This window comes from Camellia sinensis, chromosome 11 (assembly GCF_055761805.1).
Source record: "Camellia sinensis isolate YWXY chromosome 11, ASM5576180v1, whole genome shotgun sequence".
Classification (NCBI taxonomy): Eukaryota; Viridiplantae; Streptophyta; class Magnoliopsida; order Ericales; family Theaceae; genus Camellia; species Camellia sinensis.
In genome coordinates, this window is record NC_138971.1 from 172,561,216 (window position 1) to 172,586,768 (window position 25,553).

At 37.5% G+C, this 25,553-nt stretch overlaps 2 protein-coding genes across 3 annotated transcripts; both read right to left on the reverse strand.

The window, feature by feature from the left end:
• Nucleotides 1-21,609: 21,609 nt before the first annotated feature.
• Nucleotides 21,610-25,031, reverse strand: LOC114320809 (protein NLP7). 2 transcript variants are annotated; one of them, XM_082896155.1, is made up of 5 exons: nt 24,464-25,031; nt 23,407-23,457; nt 23,231-23,293; nt 22,381-23,006; nt 21,610-22,228 (listed from the first exon to the last, which is right to left on the reverse strand). In XM_082896155.1, the coding sequence occupies exons 1-4, from the start codon at nt 24,773-24,775 to the stop codon at nt 22,989-22,991; spliced, it is 444 nt and encodes a 147-aa protein (XP_082752281.1). In that variant the 5' UTR covers nt 24,776-25,031; the 3' UTR covers nt 21,610-22,228; nt 22,381-22,988. The 2 variants fall into 2 exon arrangements, with proteins under 2 accessions (XP_082752281.1, XP_082752280.1); XM_082896154.1 differs by having other exon boundaries at nt 22,381-23,293.
• On the reverse strand, nt 21,756-22,873 carry LOC145788695 (protein NLP5-like). Its single transcript, XM_082895677.1, has 2 exons — nt 22,558-22,873; nt 21,756-22,228 (listed from the first exon to the last, which is right to left on the reverse strand). Exons 1-2 carry the CDS (start codon nt 22,871-22,873, stop codon nt 21,756-21,758), a joined length of 789 nt encoding a protein of 262 aa, XP_082751803.1.
• Nucleotides 25,032-25,553: the final 522 nt, after the last annotated feature.

The following is a 25,553-nucleotide window of genomic DNA, read 5'->3' on the forward strand; positions in this document are numbered from 1 at the left end:
TGTCATTTTCTCGGTTTGCGTGCCCGTGCGCACGCATTTCGAGGCATTTCATTTCCATAGTATTGTATATGTTAGGATTGTATCTTAGTCGCATCTCATGCATATCATGCATATTGCATCATGTCCGGAATAAGAGTTAGCCCGGGCACGGGAAACGAGGTGCATTTCGTACTCCGAATAACGGAATGTGTCTCAATTCCCCAGTCACCGACACTCCGGATTATCCATGATGGAGTTAGGTTTTAGCTGTAGTTTCATGTGCATTCATCCTATATTGAGTTGTGCATTTCGACTCCTCGGCCACATGCCTCGGTATGCGTGATTGGTGGCACGAGGATCGAGACATGCATATATCTGTGCAAATACATTGCTATGCCCCTTTTCTGCTCTCTGTTGCAGCAAAATCAGGATTCAGCAACTTTTTGGGGCTTGGCATGCATTTCAAGAACAGGTGTAAACAGAGGCTAATTGGGGCATTCCGGTGGATTTCTGCGCAAGACAATCCGGACATGCATCATCCGTCAGAAGCAAGGCAGTCCCTGGCTTGCACGCCAGTTTTATTTGCTTTCTTAGTTAATTCATTAATTAATTAGGATTCTGTAATATTTTGGACTGTAATATTCTTTTATTCGGGACTGTAATATTTGGACTGTATTATTTATTCGGACCCTCCGAGTGAGGGCATAATTGTAATAAGTGTGCGTGAGTGTGATGTATGTCTTCCAACCCCACGTCTTTCTTCCCTTTTATTTACCAGCTTACGATGGTTAGATTAGGGCATATTTAAATTAGCATACAGTATGACAACATGTTTGCATTCATTCATCTGTATTGCATGCACCGGGCTCGGCGCATCATACTAACTGCATTGTACTTTCAATTCCAAATTGAATAAATGATAGCTGTAGCATTTCACATACCACCTTAGAATAGCCGAGCCTGCTATAGTTGCATTTTGCATGTGTTGCATTAGGCATTTCTGTATAATTAGGATCATGCATGATTTCTAATGAGTTTCTATTTTGGCTTGGAGTACTCGGTAAGCTATATGCTTTAGCATCCTTGCATGCGTGTGAGTGCTGCCATGAATAGCATGCTTACCATGAGGCTATGTGCTTATCTGATATACCTGCCTGAATGCCTGTGGGTGAAGGTTGGGTTATCTGAATTGGAATGAATCATCAAATGTTTCAAGCCTACCTGCGGGTAGCAAACCATTTTCAAAAACAAGCATGAAATGTTTTGTTCCAATTCAAGCGATCCAGTCTATACTTGTATGCTGTGAGCATCACATAGTAACCTAGGCTAATAACCGGAATAAGAACTCACAATGCTTTCAAAAATTGATATCATGGTTAGTAGAGGCCAGTCTATGACCGGGCGAGCGGGGGTGCTCACGAAGTGACCTTCCCCAATCGTACCCAAGTTCCCGAGCCGAGGCAACTTTGGTGATGACGGACACGTGGCCTTTTGGCACCGAGTCAGGGTTTCCTAAATTTTCCAAAATAAAATATTTAGGTGGCGACTCTGTATCTGGCAAAGCAGTCCATGTTTGGCACTACTTTTTCAAAAATCAGTTTCTCAAAATGATTTGCCGGATTTGGACTCTTTGGTTCAAATTAGGAACCGTGACATTCAAGAGTCCGAGCTGTAGTGACCCCAAATGAACAGAACGGGAGCTAACCCTCCCGGGGCGTTCGGGGGACGTCTACACCTACCAAACTAGATACTTTCACCAAGAGTTCTCCGTCCCAACCGACGTTTAAATCGGGTTGGCTGGGAAGGAGGACTCTATCAGGCCTGATAAAGACTCCATGTCATTCTCTGTTGTCGCGTTTATTGAGTGTGGACTTCGATTTCCCCTAGACATTCTTTTTCGAGAAGTTCTGCACTATTACAAACTCAACCCCATGCAAATAGCCGTCAACTCATTTAGGGTTATCAATGGTATAATTGAACTGGCACGCCGAGAAAACGCTAGGATTACTCTAGCCGACATCTAATTCTGTTATACCATATGTGGCCTTAAGTCAGCCAGTGGGTACACCTATTATCTCAAGCCCAAATTCACCGCCTACAAACTCATAGTTGACCTTCCTAACTCCAACAAAGGTGTTGGAGATGACTACCTGATTGCCTCGTGCAATTGGAAATTTGCATATGATGACGATCTTCATATTTTTCCTCTGCACCGAGTGGTGTTTAGAGAGGATGAGGGTAAGAACTGAGTACAAGTGTAATTCTTATGTTTCTGTTAAGACTTATTAATTTATTTCTTTTGTCTATGATAATGGTTGCTGTTCACTCTTGTAGTTCTTCCTCAGCCAGCGAAGGAATTTTGACAGTCTTACATCCCAAGCTGAGATCTGAAGAAGCTATTGGATCTCCCAATTCAAAGAGGCAAGGCTCCCTCCTACTGAATTATATTCCAACATACCGGTCACCTCTCCCTAACACTCCACGAAGAAGCCAAACTCCACCATCTACCTCAATTCCTCCAGTCACTTCTTCACCAAGGGTTGGCCAGGCTTCCACTTCAGATCCAGCTGACCTGCCATCCACCTTTGCCCCTTAACTGATTCCTCCATCCCAATGCCAACGCCAACGCCGATGCCGAGCTCCTTTGAACGCTTCCGCTAGCAGAACTCGCAACAGAAAACGCCGAGGTCTTGATCAACGACAGACACATCGAACCCTCTGATTGCTCTACCTGCCATCCACTTCAGCACCAAGGTCACCGTCGTCGTTCCAGCTGAAGAGATAGGTAGAAGTCAAGCTATTGTTGAAGATCTCCTGACTGAACTGCCAGGAGTTGTTACAATCCAATCTTCTCTATCTTAGTCCCAACCCAAGCCTAAGGCCAAAATGGTGAAGAGGGCTAAGATAGAAGCCTCTGTCACCCAAATAGATTCGGAGGACACTGTGCCGATCTCTAATCTAGTTGAGATCGAGAAGAGCACTTCTATCGCCGAGAAGAAGCCTGATGAGGCTGAGCCTTCCAACACTACTCATTCGAAGAAGCCGAGGTCTGTGAGTGCAGCGAGTCCAGGTGCTTTTGGAGCTGATGAGCCTTGGGCTCCTACAATCATGGTTGGAGACCAACCAATGACTGTTGGCGACAGTTTTATCGACAACATTGAGGTTGGCGCCGCTCTTTCCACCGCTGTTCTCTTGCCTACCGACCTAAACTGCATGGCCGAGATCAACTAGTATGAGAACTTTGCTTTGATGATGCAACATTCTATCTTAGTAAGTCTCTAACACTTGTACTTTTTCATTTGGCTTTTTGCTTTAACTTCTTGCACTTAAGTAATTTTATTAACTTGTTTGTTTCTTTCCTTCTAAGCCATCCAGCATACTCACTCTTATGTAGTAAAAGTCGAGTCCTTCAAGAAAGAGTTGGTCCAAAAGACCCAAGAAGCTGTTGGCTTCCTCGCCTCCCTCAATAACACTGAGGCCAAGATCAAGGCTCTACTAGATCAAGGCAAGATCAGGCTGAGGAAAGGGCTAAGACGGCAGAAGCTGTGGCCGAGGTGCTTAAGACGGAGGCCAAGAAAGCCGAGGTCAAAATAGCCAAAGTCAAAGCTGAGCTCCAGGAGGCCTTGGCGATGAAGGAGGCCGAGATCAAGGCGGCAGATGAAAAGGCTTTCTCAGAAGGGCAAGCCGCTATTCGTGATGCATACAAAGCTCAAGTCAACCAAACTTGCGACAGAGGTTATTACCTCAGCCGAACGACAGCCCTTAACAAATTATCTGCCCCAATGGACTCTCATCTCCGAGACATCAACCAGCTCAACGTGACTTTCCCTCCTTCTACTAAAGAATCTGATGATGAAGCCGAAGAGGAGGGAAACCAAGGCTGAGGAAGCTGACGAAGAGGTGGAGGTTGTTACTGGGCCCCCAGTCCCTTACTTTGAATGATCAAGTCTTGGACTTGACTTCAACATAAGGAGGTGAAGGTCTCCAAAAGCTCTTCGCTGAAGGTCGAGGTCAAGAGATTGACAACGCTCGAGGCCGAGGTCACTGCTGCAGAGAAGAGCTTGGATCAAACTCTTCAAGAGATTGACGCCGAGGTCACAGCTGAGGCTGAAGCCAAGAGGATTGAGGACAATATCCCTCAGTCTAGTACTTAGGATTTTTTTCTTTTCTTTGAACTTTTTTCGTTATAGTTGATGTAACCTTTTTTGTTTTTGTTAAGCCGAAGTGTCGTCTTTGTAACTGAACAAGTTTGTCTCCTATGCTAGGCCGAAGTGCCTTTTGCTCTGTATTTGAACAAGTTTTCTCTTCAAATGCTTGCTTTACTTTTCCTTCTAAGTGTTGCATGTCTGTCACCTTATGCTTTATCTGCTTTCACCGTCTTTTATGTTTCCATACTTAGAATATTTTTACATTTCTGCTAAGTGCAACTTGTATAATCACTTCGGGTTAGAACACCCCAGACCCATATCATCTCGGGTGCAGCCTTGGTTAGTCACCTCAGACAAACGTACCTCGGAGTTCATCTTTTGCTGCGATCTCGGCCAACTGGAACTTATAAAAATTCTTTGAATAACTTTCAACTAGTGTTGTTTCTTTACTTTTACTTGTTGTCTCTTGTCAAGACTTCACCCTTCCAACCTTTCCAAGCTTTACAACCTGGTTGGTTATATCGGGTATCAAATACCTCGGGTATTCCTTCATTTGGTTACCTCGGCTAACTTCAACTTGTAAAATTTTTCCAAAATTTTAACAACTGTTAAAGCCCATTCCTCATTCTTGCTTCCTGCCCCCTAATGTGAACCTGAGTACCACTTATGTTCACATTAAGAATGCATCTCCAATTTTTGCCAAAGTCTGATTCAAACAATTCTTAGTCGAGGTTTTCTACCTTGGTGTCGCTGCTTAATTTGACCAGATCAAACTTAGTTCAACTTTGCCGTCATGGCAAGTCTAAGTTACTTGTTACGTTTCATTCTGAAAACATTGCTAACTTAGTTCAACTCTACCATATGACATGTTTTAAGTTATTCGTCATGTTTTATACCAAAACATCGCAGGCTTAGTTCAACTCTACCATATGGCAAGTTTTAATTCAACGCTATGGCAAGTTTTAATTCAACTCTACCATATGGTAAGTCTAAGTTATCCGTCATGTTTTATGCCAAAACATCGCAAACTTAGTTCAACTCTACCATATGGCAAGTTTCAATTCAATTCAATTCAACTCTACTATATATTAAGTCTAAGTTATTCGTCATGTTTTATGCCAAAACATCGCAAACTTAGTTCAACTCTAGTATATGGCATGTTTTAATTTAACTCTACTATATGGCAAGTTTAAGTTATTCGTCATGTTCACCATGGGAACATCGTTATAAGACTATTCAGTCCTATCGCACAAGTTTTCAACAATAATCCATAAAAACAAAATCGGGCTAGCATTTTATTAATACTTCGGGTAATAAAATCATTACATAAATCTTTTAAAAAAAAACATAAGCTAATGGCAAAAAAACTTCAGATTGCTTGTGTTCTAAGGTCTTGGCAACTCCTTGCCATCAATGTCTTCCAGCCGATATGCGCCATTGCCGGCGACCGAAATGATCCGGTACGGTCCCTCGCAGTTTGGGCCAAGCTTGCCCTCCCTAGGATCCTTCTTATTGCCGACAGCTTTTCTAAGGATGAGGTCCCCAACCTGAAACTCCCTTGGATTGGCCTTCTTGTTGTATGCCTGAGCAAGCTGGTGCTAGTATGCCTTTAGCCGAATTGTTGCCCTCTCCCTCTTTTCTTCTATTAGATCAAGATCTCGGGCAGGGAATGACTCATTTGTTCCGTTTTCCACTCTCTGAGTTCTGATGCTAGGGATGCAGACCTCAAGTGGGATGACTACTTCAGCGCCATATGCCATGGCAAAGGAAGATTTTCCTGTGGACCTTTTTGGCGTAGTCCGATATGCCCACAAAACATTGGACAGTTCCTCCACCCACTTGCCCTTGGCAACTTCCAGTCTCTTCTTTATCCCATCCAGGATAGTCTTGTTGGATGCATCGGCTTGACTATTACTCTGGAGCAATCTAGGAGTAGAGTAATAGTTTTAAATCTTGTACTTTACACAGAAACTTTTGATCAGCTTACTGTCAAACTTAGTGCCATTATCCGCTATACTGGCTCTTGAGAGCCCAAACCTGGTGATTATGTTCTTCCAGATGAAGCTTTTGGCTAAAGCTTTAGCCTCCACCCACTTCAAGAAGTAATCAGTTGCTATAAGCAGGAATTTTCTCTGTCCAATTGCCTGGGGCAGTTATCCAACAAGATCTATGCCCCACTGGGCAAATGACTAGGGACTGGATATTGGATTCAGATTTGCAGCTAGCTGGTGTATCAAAGGTGCAAACCTTTGACACTTCCCGCACTTCCTCACATAGGCTTTAGCATCCTTCTGCATGTAGGGCCACCAGTATTCTTGAGATTTGGCCCTATGAGCAAGTGATATGCCCCCAGCATGGCTCTCATATACTCCTTCATAGATCTCATACAAAAAGTCCTCCACCTGGGATGGATGCACATACCTTAGGAAGGGTCCAGTGACGGATCTTCTGTAAAGATGGTCTTCTGCTGGCAAACAGAGCCTGGCTGACTTCAGTCTAGTTTTGTGTGCTTCTTTCTATCTGATGGCAGTCTGTCATCTCTGAAAAACACTACTGTGGCATCCATCCAGCTTGGACCCATCTGCACACAGATCACTTCATAGTCTATTATTAGTGATTCAATACTTGGGCCTGACAAATAATCAACAATTATTGTTCTTGCCTCACCTAATTTCATTGTGCTGGCCAAGTTATCCAGGGCGTCGACATGACGATTATCATTTCGGCTAACCTGCTGTAACCGACAACTTTTGAACAATGTTAGCAACTTAACAATCTCCTTGACATAGGCTATCATTCTCTTATCTCGGGCTATATACTCGACTGTTACTTGATTCACAATAAGTTGAGAGTCACAAAAGACTACTACTTCGTCGGCCTCCATAGCTACTGCTAGTCTCAATACAGCACACTGTGCCTCATACTCCGCTTTGTTATTTGAAGCCTTAAACCCCAAATGAATGGAGTGCTCTATCATTTGCCCATCTGGTGTTATCAGCACTACGCCTGACCCTGCTCCTTGTTGGTTTGAACTGCTGTTGACAAAAATGCGAAAGAAGTCGCTGATGTAAATGTCGCAGGGTTTTGGCCTCTCTACTGCCTTACCATGTTCTGATGGTGTGGAGTTCCTTGGCCCCAATTGGGTTTCCTCTTATTCCCCTGGACATCCCAGGCAGCAGCTCACTGGAGCCTGCCTTGGGATTGCGCCAGGAGTGAACTCGGCCACAAAGTCGGCCAGAACTTGGCCCTTAATTGTTGTTCTAAGCCTGAACTCCAAGTCACATTGGGCTAGCACCACTGCCCATCTGGCTACCCTGCCTGTCAGATCCACGTGCTACAATAGGGACTTGAGTGGGTGTTCTATTAGTATCACAATCTTGTGGGCTTGAAAGTAATGATTCAACTTTTTGGAGGCCATCACCAGGGCTAGTGTTAATTTCTCCAGGGGTAGGTACCTGGTTTATGCACTTACCAAGGTCTTGCTTACGTAGTATACTACTTTTTATTCTCCCTCCTCTTCATGGATTACCACCGCACTGACAGCGTGGTCTGATACCGCCAAGTACAAGCATAGTTCTTCTCCAGATATTGGATTTGACAAAACTGGAGCTGTTGTCAAGTACCTTTTCAAGTCGGCCAAGGAGACTTTGCATTCTTCTGTCCACAAAAAATCTGTGGCCTTCTTCAATAATTGAAAAAATAATTTACATTTATCAGAACTTCGGCTAATAAACCCATTTAGGGCTGCTGCCTTGCCGGTCAAAATCTAGACTTACTTGGTTGTTGTCTGGCTTTTGAAGTCAATGATGGCCCTGATCTAATCTGGGCTTACTTCAATGGCCCTCCCGGTGACCAAGTAACCTAGGAACTTACCGGATCCAACTCCAAATGCACATTTTGAGGCATTGAGTCGAAGTCGATATGATCTCAGGATATCAAAGACTGCCTTCAAGTCGACTAGATAGTTCCCAGGTTCCTTGGTTTTCACGGCCATGTCATCAACGTAGACCTCTACTATCCTCCTAATCAGATACTTGAATATCTTGGTCACCAATCTCTAGTAGGTTGTTCCTGCATTCTTCAACCCAAAATGCATTACTTTGTAACAATAAAGTCCTTTTGGGGTGATGAATGTCGTCTTCTCTTCATTCGGGGGATACATAGCTATCTAGTGGTATTCCCTGTAGGCATCAAGGAAGCTCATCTTCCCATGTCCTGATGTGGCATCCACCAGTTGATCGATCTTAGGCAGAGAGAAGCTATCCTTGGGGCAAGCCTTGTTCAGGCTGGTGAAGTTCACGTAAACCCTCCACTTGCCATTTTTCTTTTTCACTACCACTGTGTTGGACAGTCAGGAAGGGTAGTTCACCTCCCGGATGGCTTGGGCTACCAATAGCTTGTCCACTTCCTCCTTGACTGCCTCCACATGTATCAATGTCGGCCTTCTTGCTTACTGGATAACAGGTTTAGCCAACCTATCCACGTTAAGCCTATGACAAGTGACCTTAGGGTCAATGCTAGGCACCTTATAAGGTGTCTCCTTCACATAAACTCCCCTAGGATCTTATTCAGCGCTCTGTAGTACGGCTGGTTCCTAATCCTATCCAGAATCTTATAAATCGAGATCTTGAATAGCGTGTTAACAACCTGTGTAGCCTTTAACCTTGTCTCCTGCCTGTTAATACCTACGTTACCTCGGCCTCGCTTCGGTGAGCCGTTCTTCTTTTCTTTCTTTGGTGTCTTTGCTCCTTGCATGTCTTCCTCTACTCTGGCATATTTCTCAATCTGTGCCATGAGCTCCTCCATACTCTTTAGTAGGGCTTTTGCAAGTGATTTCCGTAGCGGGCATTCATCATCCAGGCCGTTCTTGAACGACATGACCGCCAACTCCTGGTTACAAGCCGGAATTCGGTTGAACACCTCATAATATCTCTTAGCATAAGCCATGAGGCTTTCACCATCGCTAATGTTCAAAGCCAACAGGGAGTCTACCCTTAGTGGCTGCAACTTTTTCGTAACATACCTGGCCACAACATCTCAGCCAAGCCTTCCCAACTTTTCACAGTTCCTTTCAACAACTTATGGAACTAATCAGATGCTATCTCCCTAAAGGACGAGGGGAATAGATTGCATAACAACTACTCATTCCCGCTCCACAAAGCCATTGAATTTAAATACAAACCAACATGAAAGTTAAGATCAGACTTACCGTTATAAATCTGAAACCTCGGCATGTTGAACCTCTTTGGTGCCTCAAACATATCCAACTCCACCAAGAATGGTCTCCTCGGCTTAATTGGGGACATGATCTTGGCATTGAGTCTCTTCCTTTGTAAGTAGTCTCTCAAATCCTCCTTCGTCCTACTGGGAGCCTGGTTATCACTAGACTTTAGCCTCTTCGGCGCACTACTTCCGATGAAATTGTGTATCCTCTTGGACTTCCTTTCATCCACTACATTAAAGTAGAGGCCTTGCCAGTGGATCTGCCGAGATCTTTGGACATAGGTCCCCTTTGTCCGTGGTGTCCTCTACGACTCACCTCGTATTGATTATGTATGCCCGACATCCTTTGATGGCCGATGTGAGTTCCTTTGTCCTTTTCCATGCTGCGGGACAATTGGGACTGCCTTCTGTCCTTTCTAGGCATCAGTCTTGGCGGCTAGTGCCAGTGTGTCTTGCAACGGGAATGGTGGTTGCATCATAAAGTTAACCACTGACTGAAGGTCGGCCAACTTGTTTGCTATATCTTTCATCTCCCCATCCCTCCTCAAGCATCTATCCTTCCATACCTGGAGGTCACTTTCATTGTAATATTCATTCTGGCCTCCTTTATTTGGGCCATTGCACCCTTTGCCGACGTCATTTGCCCCAGGATTCGGTTCTTGTAATCCTTCATTACATTTTTCTTCCCTGACATTAGGATCCACATGCTTCTTACTTTCATTGTGGATGTCATCCCTAATCTTTTCTTCCTACCTGTTGTTGGCCATCTATTCTCTTTAAGTTCCCACAAACGGCGCCAAATTGTGGGTGTTGATTTCCGACCACACAACCAAACAGGGAACCCTGTTGGAGAGCGCTGATAGAATAGGTTAAGCCTAATAACTTGTAACAAGAACACAAGAAATACCGTGGTGGTTCACCACCCGAGAGCACTCCGACGATCAAGTCAGCAAATAATATCTCTCACAGATAGCGAATAGTACTCAAAATTGACAAGAAAGAACTTACCCCAGACCCACGGGGGTGCCATGCTTTTATAACCAGCAGTGACCTGATCACCCAGAAGCCTTTCTTCAAGGAACTTAGTCTCAATGCTTATCCTAGAATCTCAGCTAGATAGGGATAAACTTCCCATGACCCTTATCCTTATCCAGGTTGAGATCCTCCCTTATTATAAGACTTTTGTCCCTTATCCACTTATCCTAGATTCCGGTATCTCCACAAATAACCTTGGCCTAATCAAGATCATCTCGGCAAGCTTGACCAGGCCATGTGGCACCTCGACTGACACTTTGGTGTCACCTTAGCCACGTGCTGTCATTCACAAAATACTTCCCTACACTAACATTTCCAACAACTGCCTCTCTCTTTCTTTCGCATTTCCACCAAAGACAAGGTTCTGATTTCATTAATGGTAGGTTCGAAGGCTGGTCGATGGAAAATCCACAGAGCACAAGCTAGTTGCGACATGGTTGATCGGAGGTGTGGTTCTCGAAGTCTCTACTCTGGGCATGTATTTCACTTTCCCTCTTGGAAAATGGAAGATGAAGAAGAAGAACAGGCATGTTCATGTTTACATGCATGGTTGTTTCAATATGAGGCACTATGGTCATTATAAGACTCTCCGTCAGGCTCGAGCCCTCGATAACCAACTTATCATCGGTTCAATCGAAGGTTGTAGGGCTATGGTCAAAGGTGGAGGTGGGGATGGAAGCAAAAGTGAAGGTAGAAGAGTTAAAGTTTAAAGGTTGTGGTTGCCAGAGGTGGTAGTTGGTGTGGGGTAGAGTTAGGGTTTGTTAGGTTGGGGTGTAAGGATGAAGGTTATGATGGATATTATAATGTTTGTAATGAGAGAATTGATTTTTTTGTATTGTGTAATGAGAAATTGAATGTAAGGAGAATTTTTTGTTGTGTAAGTAGAATTTTATCTAATTCTTTAGTTGATATTTGCTTAAAATTACATTATGCCCCTTCCAATTTCAAATCAAATTAATTAGCTATTTTAATTGATGTTAGAAATATATTTCAATTAATAATTTTAGTACTTTTATTGTTGTATACAAAAAATAGTTTAGAACTTTATTTTCCGTTAATTTTGTTAAATAAAAAATATAAATAAAGGGATATTTATAATTTTAAAAGGGTAAATTACATATACATCCCCTGAGGTTTGCTTAAAGTACAAATTGCCCCTGCAATTTGGAAAATTACAAATACCTTCTTGTTAGTATTTTTTATTTAACAGAATTAACTAAAAAAAGTGAAATTCATAATTACCCTTCTATACAACAATAAAATTACTTAAATTATTAATTTAAACATATTTCTAACATCATTAAAAACTATTAATTGACTTCATAATTTATTAATAAAAGGGACAATCTGTTATGAAATTAGAAACCTCAGGGGGGTAGAATGTAATTTTCAAAACCATAGGGGGCGATTCGTATTTTAATCAAACCTCAGGGGGTGTATTTGTAATTTACCCATTTTAAAATTACAAGAAACAATTTATGTTTTAAACAAATCAATTGAAGTGTATTTGTAATTAACTTTATTTGGTTTGGACTTTGGAGAATCAACCTCGGCAACAATCTGTCACAATTATAAATTTTTCTTTTTCTCTTTTACAAAATTAGTGGTAACCAGTGCTATATATGACATAAAAAAATTAAGAGGAATTTTTTTTAAGGTCCATGATATTAAAATTTTATAAGATAAAGAACATATAATATTTTCATAGTAGTTGAGGGTCCTTCAACATTTTCACAGAAAAAATTCAACTCAAAGAAATTTTAGCCCAACTTAGAGAAATTTCAACCTTGACACAAAGAAATTTTCAAAACACAGAGAAATTTAAATTTCTCTGTGTTTTGAATTTTGGTTTGCTCACAATTTTCTCTGTGTTTTGACTAATAGGGTTTCCCTTAATCATTAATGCCTACTCACCATCATAAAGCGTCTCTTTTTCTCTCTCTGTCCATTTGCAAAGAAGCCATGGCCCTTTTTCCCTTTCCAATCCCCCCCAAGCCGTCATTTTATTCTTGAAATTATTACTCTGCACTTCTCTTTCACCAAAACCCTAATTCACATCCACAAAATTTTCTCTCATTCTTACTCTCAGAATTATGTTCTAAATACATGTTTTTCTCTTTCTAGAAATCCTAATTTTGGCCATTAAAATGGCGGTTGTGACTGGAGATCGTTACTTCAAATCTCTGGTGAAGTTCATGGAAAAGCAATCAGGTCCCTTGATCGAAGGATCCCGAGTTCTAAAGTTGAACCCCATCAAACTCCATTATATGCAATCTAGACTTGAAGCGCTCAACGAGCTTGAGGGACTCCTCGCCGAAGCTCCGGTTGATTATCTCTGTGCTTACATCTACGTGATAAAGTTAAATGATAGAGAGAGAGTTAAGTGGATTAGTGCAAAGAAATGGGTGAGAGACCTTAAATTAAAAATATATATATATATATATATATTGTGGACTTCTCTTACAACCAAAAGTTAGAGAGGGATTTTAGACTAATTTTTCCTAAAATTAATGATATATTTTTATACAAAATAATATAAAGAGTTAAATTTTTGTATGCAAATTATGAAACAAAGAATATTGAAATTTACATTTTAAGTTCCACAAATTTATCATAATTTACTTATTAATTTTTAATTTGTCACAAATTCAATCATGTAACTGTTAATCCCCTTGTTAGAATTGCAAACTTAGATGAGTTCAATACAAGTAACTTGAGTCAAGTTTAAATGTTTTTACAAATTGGGCAACATAGTTTTTAATTAAATGAGAACCTATGTATAAATTAAAAAATTTGAATTAAATTTGAATAGACTTGGGTAGAGATACCAAATAACTTAAATAACCAAACAAAATTGTGTATACAAATATATAAAATTATTTGCTAATTAATTTTTTAAATAATAAATAAAATTAATTAAAATTTTAATATTAATGAACAAAAGCTAAAGCAATTCATTTAAGATTTTCTAATAGAAATTTTCTTGAAAATATTAAAAAAATAAGTTGATATTAAAAAAATTACTTTTTATAATGACATACAAATATTTAAATATGATTTTTCAGAAATTCTTTTCAATTTAAAAATTACAATAAAATATTAAATAGAATAAAAATAAATTTCTTACAAAATAAAAGTATTTGAATAAAAAAAAAGTGTCACGACCTAACCCCCGCCCACTGGGATTGGAGAAGTGATCGGCCAGTAATTCGAAATTACTAAAGGTCTGCTTAACAGTAATACAATAATAGGGCTGGCGGAAGCCTAAAAATAATAAAATATAACGTCCAATGAGTTGTGAAGACTTAAATGAACAAAACAAGCCCTTATATGTATACATTACACATGAGTCCAAACATTAAACTTATATACACATAAGTCCACGTCAAGCTTAAGTACAAAACCATAAGCAAAACTTAGGGATTTAATCCTAATAACAAGCCAGTCTCAACAAAAGTCTTAAAAACATTCATACACTTGATCACAATTCAAAAGGGTATATTCAAGACCCCCCGTGATACCTTGAAGCTTGACTATTTGGAATCTCGCAGTGAGGCACAAGAGTTGGCATGACAAAATAGAGAATAGGTCGACGCTACTAGGTTCAATCTTGAGCTTGATTACCTACATACATATATAAAACGGTGAGTTAGAGCCCAGTAAATAACAACGGTGTAAAGGGGTAATGAATGATGTCCTTTTAGTAATTTTAAACAGTCAATTTCATCAGTGAATCAGTATCTCATAACATATCAAATCATATTGAAATCATAGCAGTCATACGTGGTACATCAAATAGCAAAGCAGAACAGTAGGTCATATAAGACCAAACAGTTATAATTGATGGCCATCAATTCAGTAAACAGTAGTTCCAAATATTGAAACTGACAGAGATCTCTGTAACAGTAGCAGTAATGGATGCTATGGATGCCACAAATACATTTCATAAATAGGACAATCATTCAATCAGTCAGAAAGTATCATTTCAGAAATACAGTATTTTATAACTCCTAAATACTTATAATTCAAACATATCTTTACAAGGTTGTTACTCACAGTTGGCTCCCTGAATCACGTGATTAGAATGCGGCGTCTGACCTACACAAACACATTCAAGCACAACATTTCAAAATACATTCGATCCGTTTAGTTATTCCTATTTGTTCTTTAATTTCTTTCGTATTCGTGTTATGCATATGAATGTGAAGTACACGTGAAAACCATGCAAATAAAGGCTCGAAAGTCGAAAAAACGAAGAGAAAATGAAACAGGGGATCAGCCTGAAAACCGCACGTGTAGAGGGCCTGGCCACGCGGAACCACCATCACACGTGCAATTAAAACAGTGTTGAAGCCTTATTGTGCTCTGTTTTCTGCACATGCGGGGGCCCTTGCTGCACGTGTGGTTCTGGATTGAATTGTGTCCAAAAATCTGTTCTTGATTTGGAACTCATTCCGTGACAACTGTACTTTCTATTATGTTAATTAATCTTAATTATGCTTATAATTATGACCTTGATATGATTTTGAGTGCTAATAATATGATTATAGATGTTTGTGAATTTATATCTATTCACCGTAGGAAAATCTATTTGATTTTCTGCTATAAAAATTAAATTGAAGGCCGTAGAGGCGACAAAAACCAAAATTGGTTGTATTATTATGATTATCATAATTTTTAGAGCCTATGGTGAAATTTAATTGAAAACTGATTTGGATCAAAATAATTAGATTAAATTGATTAAGTTAAGTACAATTGATTAACTCTAAGCAAATATGATTAGTCAAACTAATCACCATTATATATATATAGTGCAAGTGCCTAGGCTCATAATTTTGAGCTCTTAACCTTGCAAAATCTGAGAAAGGCCTATTTCAGAGATTTGATCCATAATTTGAGTAATTGGTCTCAAATTATCTATGTTCCCATGTCATATGATGGTTTTCCATAATTTTGGACCGAAAATATGAGTTTTGAACATTTTAAGATGTGTTTTGAGTTTCAAACAAAGTTTTGGAATACTCAGAATTCGACCTATCCACTCGAGTGTGGAATGGAACTCTTAGAAGTTTTACAAAATCTTACAGATCGCTCGAGCGACCAGAGTGGCACTCGAGCGAGGACCCTTTTTAATTAGTCTTCCGTTCAAGCGACCGTCAAGCGGGAAATTCACGCAACCAGTACTTTTGTAGACCGCTCGATCGATGGAAATTATGCTTGAGCGACCACCCTTATTTTTGAATCCCCGCTCGAGCGAAGGAAGCTGCGCTCGAGCGGAAGGCCCTATTTCAGAAATTTTGAAAAGACGTTTTATGTTTCGTTTTTCGTTCTTTTTCACTTTTAAGCACTCTTAGGCATACATTGAGTACACTAAATGAATTAAAGAGCATGGAAGAAGCCTAAGAACATTAAGCAAATTAAAGAACGGAATGAAGTGTATTATGACCCAATGTGTTATGAATTATGTAGGGTCAAGCGCAAGAACGAATCAAGCACTGAAACACTGTGAGTAATAACTTAGTAAAGATATATTTATGTACCCAATGTTTTCTAAATGTTACCTACGTGGTAAATTTCTGACTCTATGAATTTGTTCTATGAATGAGTATTTTATTCGCTTGATTCATAATGAAGTATGTGAAGTGATTGATATATCAGTATGTAATGGGCCTAAGGCCGTTTGGCATGGTTGACGAGGACGCAGATTGGGCCTAGCCCGTTTGGTATATTTGATAAGGGCACGGATTGGGCCCAAGGCCATTTAGAATGCTTAACAAGATAGACTAAAGGTCATCTTGTATACAAATTGGACCAAAGGTCGTTTTGAATAAAGAATTGATTGGACCAAAGGTCGTTTTGAATATGAGAATGGATGTGATCACGATCATATGCGCATAATTATGAATATAAGAATGGTGGACCCAAGGTCATTTAGTAATATGATATGGAGGACCGGTGGTCCTTGGTACATGGATCCATTAAACCTAAAGTTCGTCTATAAATGAGCACTGGACCCGAGGTCGTTTTGTATAGATAGACCTAAGGTCGTTTCTTTTTTATATTGAGTTGGACCCGAGGTCGTTGTGTATATGGCTATGATGTATTGGACCCGAGGTCATTTTGCTTTGTTGTGATCTACAAATCTGTATGTGAATGGGAATAGTAGTTCAAATGTTTAATTTATAAGTATGACTCATTGTGAACGAAACTCATTCATTAATCTCTTTACTTTGGTATTATTTACTGGGCATTAGCTCACTCTGTATTTATATGTATGTAGGTGAGCAGCGGGACGTCCAACCCCAGCCTTAATGAGTGTCCAGAGACCAAGTTTGTGAGGCCAACCAAGGTCGCCTCATGCAGAGGCCTTACCTTTGTTTTACTTTTGTTTTTGTTCTCTTATGGTCAGGTATGACCAACGTTGTGTATAATCTTGGAACTTGGTGCTAAAACTATAAAATGATCCTGGATATATGTAGTACATACATAACGTAAAAATTGCATGGTGTGAGTTATTTCATGTATATAAGAAATTTTTTTATTAAACCATGTATACGCAGCTCGTTAGACAATTCTCGTATGTGATGCTTCTGCAGTTTGGCCCCTTATTATTAAATATAGTTTGATTTCTGACTAAGGCCATAGGTAATCTCATGATTACTGGCCGGTTATGACTCTAATCCATAGGGGCGGGTTTGGGTCATGACACATTCTTTGCAAAATCCAACTTTAATTTCATACATATCAAGGCCCAAAACCTTTAAAAACAACTTGAATTTCATATTTCTATCTTCAATTAAAGATTATAACTTCATAAATAAAACCCAGTTTCCACTAAAAATATCAAAATTTAGAATAGAAATGTAGAATCATAAAACATGTAAGTTTGAGTTCCATTCTTCAAAATCATTGAGGTTCTCTCTCCAATTTTCATGAACCATGCAAGAACTCAAATGTGTAAACAAGAATGAAGTCGTGCATGTCAATAATTTGAGCTAATTCTTTCAATTCTTTTCTTTTCTGTTTATATATGTACATATGGGTTCTCAACTCTAAACTTGTCCATAGAACTCTTAAGTAACCATGAATTCATTCAATTTAAGTTTCAATCGTTTAAAATGATGAGTGTATAAGCCTTAATTTCATAAAATTAGAAATGAATGCCTACCTTGTTTGATGATTTGTGAAGATCCAAGCTTATCTTCTATGTTCCTCTTAAGCTCTTTTCCCTTTTTCCTCTAAGTCCGGATCCTCTGCTATCCTTTCCTGTGGGGCTTCCTGCAATGCCCCAAAACGACGTCCTTTTGGGGCAAATTTTTTTTTTTTTTTTATAAAAAAAGCAGCAGAACAAAACCAAAGAGGCGACGGGTAAGAAGAAAGAAAGCAACGGCAACCCACACCACTGTGCCCCCATAGCCGGCGACCTTCGACTTTCCTTTACTTACGGCACCACCACCTCCCCGCCATCACCGACATAGCCCACCTTCACTTCCTCTTCTTCTTTTTCTTTCTCCTTTTTTCTTTCTCTAAAACTACTAATTCATTGACAACCATCCCCATAGTCAAGAGCCCCCTTCTCTCTCTCTCAACTCTCTCTCTCTCTCTCTCTCTCTCTCTCTCTCGCCACCAACGACGAGCCACCATCAAATCTAGATTTATGCTATGTTTGGTTGGAGGATTTGAGGAGGGATTTGGAAAGGGAAAAGTTAGGTCAAATGTAAATAAAATATACTTACATTTCACTTAGTTTCACACATCTTTTCCCTTTCCCTTTCCAAATCCCTCCCCAAATCCCCCAACTAAACACAGCATTAGGGTTTGGCCACTTTCACTCCCTAGCTGCCACCGTCGCCGTCGCCGTCGCCCATGTGAAACCCTAAGACTTGAGAGAAAGAATTCAAGGTTTTGATCTTAGGGGGATGAACTGAGTATACATTCACAGTAATTGATAAAGAAATCATATGGATGCAACAGAAATCATATAGAAATTGATAAAGAAATTTCTATTCACGTGTGATTTGTAATATATATATATATATATATACATACATGTGTATTGTAGATTTGTGTAGATATAAAAAGATATATAAAAAGAAATATTATAATTTATTGAAGGTGAATAGGAATGCAAAAAAAGATGAATAGATTGCTTGCTTTTAAGATCTTTGTTGTTGTGCTGGCTTCACAAAAGTACAACAAAGTTTCTTCAGATCCGAAGAAGAAGGTTACAAAAAAATTTTTAAAAAAATTTACTCGAAACTAAAAAACTATACATACATATATACATACACACACTAATATATATCTATTGTTGCTTGGTTTTTGTTATGGTGGTCTTGAAGATTGATTCTCTGTTGAAGACGATGATCGATATAGAGAGAAAGAGCATCGACAGAGCTTGATTTTTCTTGTTAATTTTATTTGTATTCTACTTTTTCTTTTTTCTTTTTTTGAAATTTTGCCCCAAAACGACGTCGTTTTAGGGCACTGCTGGAAGCCCCATAAGAAAAGACAACAGAGGATCCGAACTCTTCTTTGCTTGAGCTCTAGAATTCTCCAACAAAAAGCACTAATCTGTTTGGCATGATTGCTTGGGCTAATTTAGCGATATAAGACAAAATTAGCTATTTTAGCTAAATATGACAAAATGTCACATCCAACCTATAATCATTTTATTTTTTGTCTCACAAAAGTCAAAAAAGTTAAAAAGCCTATCACAAACGAGATTTTTTAACCCCAGGCTAAAATAACAAAAAACTCAAAAAACCAACTCACATAAGGCTAAGTCTCTCTCTATCTCCTCTCTTTCTTTTATTAAGTTGATGAGTGGCTTAAGAAATGTAATTAATCTCTAATTTCCTAAGCTTGATTAATTATAAGGTTTAATCATAGGGTTAAATTAAATTGTATCAAATTCACTTAATCATAACCTAATTTAATCTAAACTAAACTAAACTTAATTATACCAATATGGATTAGGCACTAATTACCTATCCAAACATTTAATTCTAATGTATATAAATTACTGATTTAAACATGTTCAATTCATATCCTAACCACATCTGTTCACTATAAGACAATTCAATTATCACTTGGCACATAATAACACATAAATACAGAATCAATACAAATCATATAATTAACTTAATTAATCAAAGAGGTGGTCATCACAAAAATGGTAAGAAGAAAATTTAATATAGTATTCTCATTTAATTTGAAAATAATTCTAAATGAACAGTAAATTATCACCTTTAATCCTCTTTTCTTTTTAATAAAAAAAAAGGATAACGAATCATCACTTTTAATATAAAAAAAAAATAACGTTTCTTTCTAATTTGTTTTAGCTAAAGTCAATTTTTAGCAATTTGAGCCAAAAATATTTTATTTTAATTTGTTTAATGGACAATTGAGATTAAAAAAAAATTCACAAGATCCACCATATTTGGCTAGTACTAAAAAAGTCTAGATGAATTATAAATTATGACATGTAACCCCCTTTTTTTTTATTAAAAACAAAATAAATTTCACAAAAAATCACTTTAAAAAAAAAGACATTTAGTAAAAGTCACTTCTTAGCTATTTAAGTCAAATATATTTTTATTTTTTTAATTTGCTTAATTGATGTTGAGATAAAAAATAAAAAATAAAAATAACAGAATCCACCATGTTTGGCAAATACTAAAAAAGTTATTTATTTTATTAATTTTTTTTGGTCTTTTATTAAAAAAAAATTATATTAAAAAATATTATTGTTCAAGTCTTTATAATTTAGAAGGATATAAAATTTTTTTGTTTATAAAATTTAAAACTAAAAAAGAAAATAAATAAAAGTAAATTTTTTGTTATAGTGATTCATAATTTGAACACTTGTTTTTAAAACAAATTATATTTAGACTAATAATATTATGATACATGTGAATATTGTCTCATTCTAATTATAGTAATATAATTTGAAGAAGAATTTAAATTTGAAATTTTATTTATAATTTAATAAAAGATGCATAATTTAAAGAATGAATATTGATCTCATTCCAATTATAGTAACATTATTTAAGTAAGAATTCAAATTTGAAATTTTATTTTAAGAATATAAAATTAATTTATAGACTAATCATATTGTGACATATATTAATAAAAATTAAACAAAATCAAAAAAAATAAGGAAAAGAATTGCAACTTTCAATCTTAATGAGATGACAATGTTTTGCAATTATAAAAATATATAGAAAGATGATTTATAAATAAAAAAAAAAATGCATACATAAAATCATAGTGGCATTTTTTAAAAATTATAAATAATTTTAATGAGTCTTTTTAAGGGCACACTTTTACCCATCATTAGGTATGAATTTTCACACAAATTTGTGTGTATAATGCCACTCTTTTTTTTTTTCCTCTCTTTTTATTTAACAAAGAAAAATACCCTATTCCGTTTTTATTTTTATTTTTATGACTAATTGTTCAGGCTAACTTATGCACGCCTCAATAATACTCTATACCAATTTTTGTATGACAAAATGTCCAGGCTAACTTACATGAACCTCGACTAATATTCTATACCATTTTTTTAATCAAAGGACCCATGTAAAGGGTCCTCTCCAAGTGGATCAGATAAATCGCGGGCTAGTTCGTGGGCATGACCCCAAAGAACAAATTGCTCCTCATAAGAGTTGGCCTTGAGACCTAAAAGGAAGACACTCCTAAATCTCAAATTACACCCGCTAAACCAATCCCATAGAGTTTACTATATACCATATTATAATAAATAAATTACACTAACTTTTCTTAAGTTTAAAAATATATATATAACAAATTCTATAATTTTGACATAATTAAACTTTTCTTTCCTTTTAATAAGGTCAGTGTTGAGTTGGGTGGGTCACCGATCTTGTGCTCACCCCTAACTTGAATTGCACCTATAGATTGGAGACCAACCTTAGCCAAAATAAAAATAAACAAATATCAAAATGTTAGTACTAATCTTTGGGGAAACATTACCACCAAATTCTTGGGGAAAAAAAACTCTTATACTATATTTGGTTGGGGAATTTAGGAAATGATTTGGAAAGAAAAATGGAAAAGTAAAGTGAAATGTGAATAAAATATACTTACATTTTACCTAGTTTCATACATATTTTCCCATCCTTTTTTCAAATCTCTTCCCAAATCGCCCAACCAAACACAACATTAGGGAGAGTAATAACCAATGGGATAAATGCACATCTTCAAGTAAATTTGCAAATGAATAGAAGAAATACCACGATAACTAAATACATTAGTTAAAGTTAAGCCAATTTAATAGGAAGCGCATATTTAGCAAGATTCAAGTTGTTCTGTGGGTAACTGGCAACTTTTTTTTTATATATATATTTATTGACTATCAATAATTGGCAACTTTTGCTCAAGCAATACCACGATAGAACTTCTACCCAGCGATCTAGAATCACGCATATAATCTTGCAAGTCCTCATCACAACCTATTAAAATCAACTCACCGTCCTCATCTTCATACTTGACATAATAAGTTCTAGCCTTTAAGTTTAGCCTTTTAGCCACTTCTTGTTGCAACTGTACGAATCTTGATGACAAAGACATACGAAATTTCATTGTAATACCTTCTCCATATTTTGCTTTTATAGTTACAATATTCGCATCTTGCATCGTTGTATCATGTGGCTCAGTGTGAACAATAGTAGCAGAGGATTGAGTAGAAGGCAGATGATCAGAATTAACACATGGGGCAGATTCATTGAGTTGAGAGCAACCAACCTTGTTTATCTCACGAGGTGGCCACCTCTCTATACCATCAGGCCTACATACACGCTTCAATGTAGATTTGCTAACTGCGAAAGGAAAAATCAAAATAGGAGAAGTTACTTTCTATTTGTTTCTGCAAAAAGCTTAATATATATTCTCTACCAGAGTCCATCTAGTTGAAATAAGTACCGGCATTACAAGTAACATTACATTTTAATTTAAGAAAGTGCAAGCATACCTTTGAGGCTTTTTGCAGCATTCTCAAGGCTCAATTCTGAATTTTGTAGGATATCCTCTATCGGAATTTTAATTTTAACTCCTATATTGTTGCCATCTCTTTATGACGTCTTTACTATGCCTCTAGATTTGTTGCCTTTTCTTTGTGACACTTTTACTGTGCTTTTCTCTTGCGTACAAGTAATAACAAAGTTGTTAAGTTCTGTACCGCCAACATTGCTTCCAGTATTTATGGCATTCACTAATTGTTGATCTAATGAATCCACTTGCATTACCTCAACCTCATTTTGTGAGAGTTCCAGCTGAGGCAAGGATATAGTAGTTTGAGGAATTTGAACAGGATCAAGTTTCTCACCATTTTGAAAACTAAATTCTTCAACCCCAAGTTCTTCTCTAGAAGCAACCCTAAGACAACGAAAATTTTTCCTTATTGTTTCCAATATTTTCCTTAACGAGGTACGTGGGTCTTCATTGGCATTGTTGCTCGTTGGCATAAAAAACTCTAGCACGTAAACATCATTTCCAGTGCAATTTCTCTCCAAGCATATTGTGAAGCAACCGCTTAATCTAGCCTTTCATGCATAGTGTGCCAAGGGGTACTCACTTAGGCTAAGTCGAGTTACATCCCTGCAGAATACCATATTAGTGGACAACAGTGCTCTCCCAACGACCCCCTTCCCTTTCTTTAAGTGAAACAAAGAACTGACTCCATGAAAACCATAACCGTATTTATATTTGTTTTACCGACAACTAACACCAAGGATGCCACCATTAACCAGAGCCCTGCATGTGCAACCTACCTTGCATGGGACGCATGCCTGAGCACAAGGTAAATCATGAACATCACATACCATTTTCAACACGTTCTTGATTTCATCCAAGCCAATTGTACGAGCCTCATTTTCATCCTCATCCTAGTTTGAAAGTATTGTCACATCCAGGTATTGGTTAGAAAATATTCCTCACCATATTAATTTAAGAAAAATAAAAAACCAAATTTGACATTGCATTATAGTTTGCCACTTACTGATTCCACGTCACTGTGATCAAATCCAATTGCACATTTTAGACCTTTCTTCTGCAAGGGAATGGAAAGATGCAACTGACAAATCTCATAAACTTTGAAATGTAGAATATTATTTTGCCAATAAAAGGAAACATATAAAAAATTCTATAATGGAAAAAATTCAGTCTGTCAGAATATCTATTATCATGTTTGGGTCGATAAAAAGGAAAGAATATACACTGGAAATATGGAAATGAAACCACCAGATTCTCCAATTTAGGAGAATGATCATTTTATTGGAAAGCCAAAGATTAGCCATTCTATTGAAGCCTACAATCATTCCAATCAACAAAACACTACCTTAGTGAACTAATGTCATTCTAGGAACCGAACTAGGAATTGCATTCTCATTTTAGAACACATCCAAACAACGAAATGAAAGAGATGTGACATAAGATTCTTATTATGCGTCATTGAATTGTTCTTGCCATCCAAACATGAGTTCTTTAAAACACTTATGATCTACAAAAATGAGAATGTGATTTACTCTTTTGTGTGTCAACCCCTCACAGCATAGTTGACAAACACATTAACAACTGACAAATTTAACAGATTGTTTAACACTTTTGTTAAAGGATTATTTTTCTCTTTGAACAGGCAAACCCCACCAACTTATTACACAAACAAACAGGGATGGAACATAAAATTATTTTATCATATATACAACACACAGGTATACACAATATGATAAAAATTAAATATCATAGAAGCCATCTCTAATATGATGAAGAAATTTTTTTTTCTCCAAAATAGAAAGAGATCGCAAAATGAAAGAAAAATAAGATATATATATATATATATATTTTTATGCCGGGGGACGTTTTATATATTAAATGATATGACAAATAGCATTTTTCACATAAATAGGGGGCCATGCCTCATAATCTTCTCCTAATCCTGTCCCAGCAAACAAACACACCACAGCACTATAGATATTCTAAGAGAAAGAGAGTGTAATGAGTAATCAATATGAACAAGATATTGAAAATGCCAATTTGTGAGTGAGTGGGGAACTAACCTCAAAACATTCATATATTTGGTACCAACAATAGCGAGGATCAATTAAATAATCATTTCCCGTTGCTGACACTACTTCAATTACACCAACACACCTTTGGGTAGAAGATTCAGAGACTGAAAAAGCCAAAGATTGTCGAACTCCGCACCGTAAAGCATCGTCGCACTGTGGATACTCTGTGATAGAGTAATACTCCACATTGGGAGTGGATTCGGGGAATTGATGCTTGAACACTCGGCCAGAAAGCCCAATGTGTTGTTCAGAAGTCTCCCCACCCAAATCAATGTCAAATTTATAAGCCATAGAGATCATTCTATACTTACAAAGTCCTAAAGAATGATTTGTTAGAGAGAAAGATTGGTTTCGAGTTGCAAGAAAAGACAGGCCCTCTTTTGTTGTTATGGGTGCCCAAAATTGAACTAATATCGGATAAGCAGCCCAATACCGTATAATTCTGTAAAGCAAATCTTTGATGTCTTGTTTAAGTTCAAAATATCTGATAAAAACAAACAAATTTGAGGAGAGAATTGATTTCAAAACAAGGAAACATTATTGATTTAAATTGAGTTGAAACTAAACTATAAAATAAATAAATAAATATTCAAATCTAAAAATAATGATCATAATAAATAAATAAATAAAGAGAGATACGAGTAACTCACCGCCGTCGGGAGAGTATAAGGACTTTGTCATTTTCTCTGCTCCAGAAAACCTCTCCTTTGTACAAAGGAAAATGATCTCTTACTGGCAACTAGTTCAGTTCCTTGTCCATATATTCCTTGAAATCGTGAGGTAAATACGACAAAAATTCCTCTCTGATTTGGCCATTTTTCTGAGAAATGAATCGGGGACCTTCCAGTCCCAACTATGGTGTTTTAAATACAATTTTTTCAAGAATAATGTTTGGTAGCTCGAGACTTTCCCCCCTCCGAATCCCCCTAATGCTCAAAACGACGTCGTTTTGGGCATTAGGTTTTTTTTTTCTTTTTTTTTTCCATTTTCAGTCTAAAACTGAAACGCAGGGGGAAGAGGGAGAGGGAGAGGGAGAGAAAGAGAGAAGAAGAAGAAGAAGAAGAAAGAAGAGGGCTAC